Source organism: Apteryx rowi, unplaced genomic scaffold, assembly GCF_003343035.1.
Source record: "Apteryx rowi isolate R43461 unplaced genomic scaffold, aptRow1 scaffold_283, whole genome shotgun sequence".
In the NCBI taxonomy this organism is placed as follows: domain Eukaryota; kingdom Metazoa; phylum Chordata; class Aves; order Apterygiformes; family Apterygidae; genus Apteryx; species Apteryx rowi.
In genome coordinates, this window is record NW_020449230.1 from 466,838 (window position 1) to 471,213 (window position 4,376).

General features: G+C 45.4%; 1 protein-coding gene across 1 annotated transcript in view; it reads left to right on the forward strand.

The window, feature by feature from the left end:
* The first annotated feature begins 3,447 nt into the window (after positions 1–3,447).
* The window catches only part of MARCH2 (membrane associated ring-CH-type finger 2), a 38,290-nt gene continuing 37,361 nt past the window's right edge, over positions 3,448–4,376 (forward strand). The window contains exon 1 of the mRNA XM_026068912.1: positions 3,448–4,148. Within this exon, the coding sequence (XP_025924697.1) occupies positions 3,999–4,148 (150 nt within the window). The 5' untranslated portion in view covers positions 3,448–3,998. The remainder of the gene's footprint in view (positions 4,149–4,376) is intronic.

A 4,376-nucleotide genomic window follows, 5' to 3' on the forward strand; every position in this document is an offset into this window, starting at 1 on the left:
CTCTGGCTTTTCTTTTGCAAGATTTCCAGACCAATGCCTTTAATTTCATACTGTATGCACCTTGAGGGCTATAGTTCAAAGCTAAGGGCACACGTAGTGCTTAGCATTTCCATTTTTGTTCAGAGGATAGGCTCAAGGTAAAGGAGTGCATGCTTGCAGCCTAATACCATTGAACGACAATTTGAATTCCTCTTGGGCATCACAGGGTTCTGTCCTGAGGGAGCCACAGTATTGGAAGCACTTTCAGCACCTGATACTTAAATTAATAGCATCCTGTTGAGAGAAGGTGCAGCAAGTGGGACCTGGAAACTTCTCCTTTTTGGTGGTCCTAGACCAGGATGTGATATGTGGTCAGTACTTAGAAGGGTGGCAAGTGAGCACAGCATCAGAGAGAGCGGAAATGCTGATATATTGAAAATATTTCCTTCAAGAACAAGTAGTCACTGAAGGAGCTAGGCTCCTGAATCTTAATTTTGAACAAAACTTTTTATAGAGAAATGGGTTGGGATAGTGTGAGGAAGAATCGTGCAGTTAAGACTTATTAATCCAGGGTGACTTAATGCATTTACTCTGCAAATCCTGTTCTTAACATGAACTTTCTGTGCCACCTTCTTCTCTGCTGGTGGCTAGGATTGATCTGACCTGGTATAAGAAGCTGAGAAGTAGTTTAGTTAGTTCCTGGTCTATTAAAAGGAATTTTTTTTAGTCTTTGACTTTGTGGAGAGGTCTAAACTTTGCCTCAGAGTCACAATGAAAGGTTCATGCCTTGGCCTTAAGCGCGGTTAGATTAGATGGGTATTGAAGAGACCCTGTACAGCTTCACTGTGCATTGACCAAAGCTGCCTTAGAGCAGGTGGCTCTGTGGAGTTGTGGGGCTTAGACCCATACTCTTCGTGCCAGGACGGTTGAGGTGTTTCTGAAAAACTGTTCGGTGATAGGCGTGGAAGGCCTGCTGTCTTTTGCTGCAGACCTTTTTGTCTCGCCATGGACTGGCCCACTTAGGATGTGGGGAGCGTGTGGGTATACGTGTGTGCCCACATGTGTTCACACGCAGAGGTTTTGTGAGCACTGTATGCTAAGTGGGGGTTTTATCTGCCATGGTCAGTCAGTTTATTAGAATAGGTATTGACTCTTTCTCAGATTGCTTTGCTGCTCTCCTGGCAGTTAGAGAAGCAGCCTCCTTCTGTGGGTCTGAGATGATTTTGCCTAGACTAAGCACAGGGATAACAGTGCCAAAAAAGGACAGTAGACAGTTTTTTTCCTGGGAAAACTGCATTCCTGTGCACAAACAGGGGAAAAATGCCTTTAATCTTTGAATATTGTTGTGTCCTGCTGAAAGCACTGTATACTTAACAGAAGCTATAGCTATGACCAAAACCACTGCTGGTGATGGCTACTGAAATTGTGCAGGGAAGACTCGGAGGAATCCTGAGGAAATATTTAAGAGCTGTCTAACATTCAGAGCAAAGTCCTCTGATAGGCCACACTGTTTACCATGTTTTCCTGATGTGGAAGCAACGGAGTTAAATGTAACCTCACCTGGACTGCTTGATGTTGTGATTTAGCTGGCTCCATATCTCAAAATGTAAGTGTCAGGAACATAAAAAAAGCTCCAGTTCTCTCTTCAGTGTGTTGCAAGAGGCTTGAGGGCAGAATGATGACTAGAAAGCTGCCTGTGAAAGAAAAATATGTGCTATACTTACTTCACTCAAATATTGAGGATAACTTTCCTAAGTTTTGAAAGATAACACTAAAAATTGTTGCTTACTACCCTGTGTCAGTAACATAATAAATCTTAGTTGAAGACCCCTGCTGATATTTAAATTAGATCCACCAATGCAGAAGCCAGGTATATTTTCTGCTAATTGACCTGTTAATTATGGGGAGGAGAGAGGGCAGAATTAACACATAAAAGGGAATTGCTGCTGAGCACACAAACAGGTAATCTGGTTAAATAAACTCCCTGGAGAGACTGTCTCAATTTAACTTTTTTTTCCAGTTGAGTGAGGTGCTTACAAACTGCTTCTGTGACTAGGTGAGCTAAGGAAGAAGTTTGGAACCACCCGAGAGCTCTCCTCTAGCCCACACAGGACAAGAGAACTTAGATCATAGGAAAGTTTTAAAGCACTGTGACTGTGTAAATATAAAACTGCAATTGATGGGTGTCTGCTGAGGCTGCTTGGTACTTTATTGAAGAGACTTGCGTGTGCCTCAGAGGACCATCAAAATGTGGTAGAAGGAAAAAACTATTTTCCCTTCTTCCCACTGCGGCCGCTCCTCAGCGCTTTGGCCAGGTTAGCAGCAGTAGGATGACTGCTGCATCCTAAGATCCCCAGCTTGGGTGCTGTTACATTATTTTGCTAGATCACTTCTAATGACCCCACAGTATGTGGAAGGCTGCTGACTTTTGTGCTAACAGGAGAGAGCTCTCTCAGCTGGACATACCACGATGCTTAGGATTAGTCTGTGCCTTTTGTTTAAGCAGGTCACTCACCAAAAGCAATTTGATCAGCTTGGAAAAATGTACAGTAGGTATTTTGACTTCCTGATGCTTTGATTCCTGCATGCTGTACGGTTCCAAAAGTTGTTATCTGTTTGTGGGGTGTTTGGTTGATAAGTTTCCATTCCGAGCATGAAGGTAGAATTTGCTTAGAGGTTCTGATCTGTGTAGAAAAAAAAAGATATTAATGAAGTGATTCAAGCACTTAGGGAGGCTCTTTTCCTTCATAAAATGTTAAGAAAAAACAGTATTAAAGGTAGGGGCCTGAATTGTGAATAAGGAAAATGAGGCAATTAGAGGTGAAGACTTAACTATCCTTTAAGATACAATGTGTCAGGGCTGAGGCTGGGTTCTTTTGACTTTTAGACTCTGGATATGGTGATACTGCAGAAAATTCAGTTTGAATGGTGATTATTAGAATGTTTCCATGAAGAATAGCATCTCCAGGGCTGCACTGTTTCAGTAAATAACAGCAATTCTTATTTTAAAATGGTCAGATAATGTGCAGTAGTGTTGTCTGTCAGGCTCTGTAGGCTATAAATAGCACTGGACCTTTATGCAACCCAGAAGAGAGATTCCTTTCATTTGCTTTTAATCCTGGTTCCTGTTCAGTTAAGTGCAATTCACTTTGTAAATATATACATCACTTGATTTTGTGCATGGTTATTATGTATTGTGGATATAAAGATTGCCAAATCATATTGTGTGTGTAAAGTTCTGTTTCAAACCCGATTGTAGGATAAGGTGGGGACATAACTTTGGCTTTGGAGCCAGTAAGTTACCAGATCCAAAGTGCTGTAATTGATATTAGCATTAGCAACCCTGCCATTGCCAATGGTTTGTATGTGTGGGGTAGTGGAAGTCACAGCATGTTGTTAATTGGTATCTATTACCTCTAAGGGCAGATGTTCTCAAACTGGCTCTTCCCATTGTCTCTGTATAGCTTCATTATATGTGTGTGTATATATATTTTTTTCTTCCCTTCAAGATGCAAATGCTATCCATCCAGTTAGTCTTTGGAGGCCTTCCTGGTGCCCTCTAGTACCTGGCTTGGCAATACGAGTGCTAACTCCAGTGTCTGCTCATGAGGAACGAGCACATCTAGTGCAGCTGCAGGGAACTGAGGTGGGGTTGTTGCGCCYGTGGTCTTCTGTGGAGGGATGGAGTGATCTGGCCTCGTTTGAAGTTGTCCGCTCTTTCAGTGACAAGTATTTAGAGTAAGGCTGGTCTGAAGTCAGCACTGCCCTCAGGTGCAGGACTACTGCAGACTTGATTAGCTGTGCAGGAAGGGGGCAGGGGGTGAATTTCAAAGACTTTTGATAATTCCGGTATGCGGGGAAGAATCCCAGCTACTAGGAATCCTCTTGGTGAAACCCCGAGCGGGGAGGGAGGCTGCGGTGGCCCTGACATGTTCTGAATTGCTGTGTCATGCCTCAGCTTGATCAGATGATTTAGGCCTCTCCGTGTCCACTCCCCTTTGAATTTCCCCAAGCTTCCGATGTGTGGAAGAGGAGGCACAGCTGCCGGTGACTCAGAAGTGGCGAAAGCGCCAGCCGGTCCCCCCTCCGCACCGGCTGGAAGATGCATGAGGGTGAAGCGTTGCCCCAACGCGCTCCGCGCTGGAAGTGTCAGAGCCGGTAGCAGACTGGTGAGTGTGTCCCGGGGGGCTGCGAGCGGAGGGTCCTGCCCGGGCCCCGGAGCCTTCCCACATCCCTTGTTTTCCCCCAAAACGTCGCAACGGGGAGCTTGGAGCAGCCCTGAGGTGACGCTGACGAGGCCGAAGCTCGCAGAGGACAAAGGAAGGGGGGCAGCGGCGGCGGTGCCCCAGGGGGGAGCTGCGCGGCGGCTGCGCCCGGTGCGGCGGGGCAGCGCGACA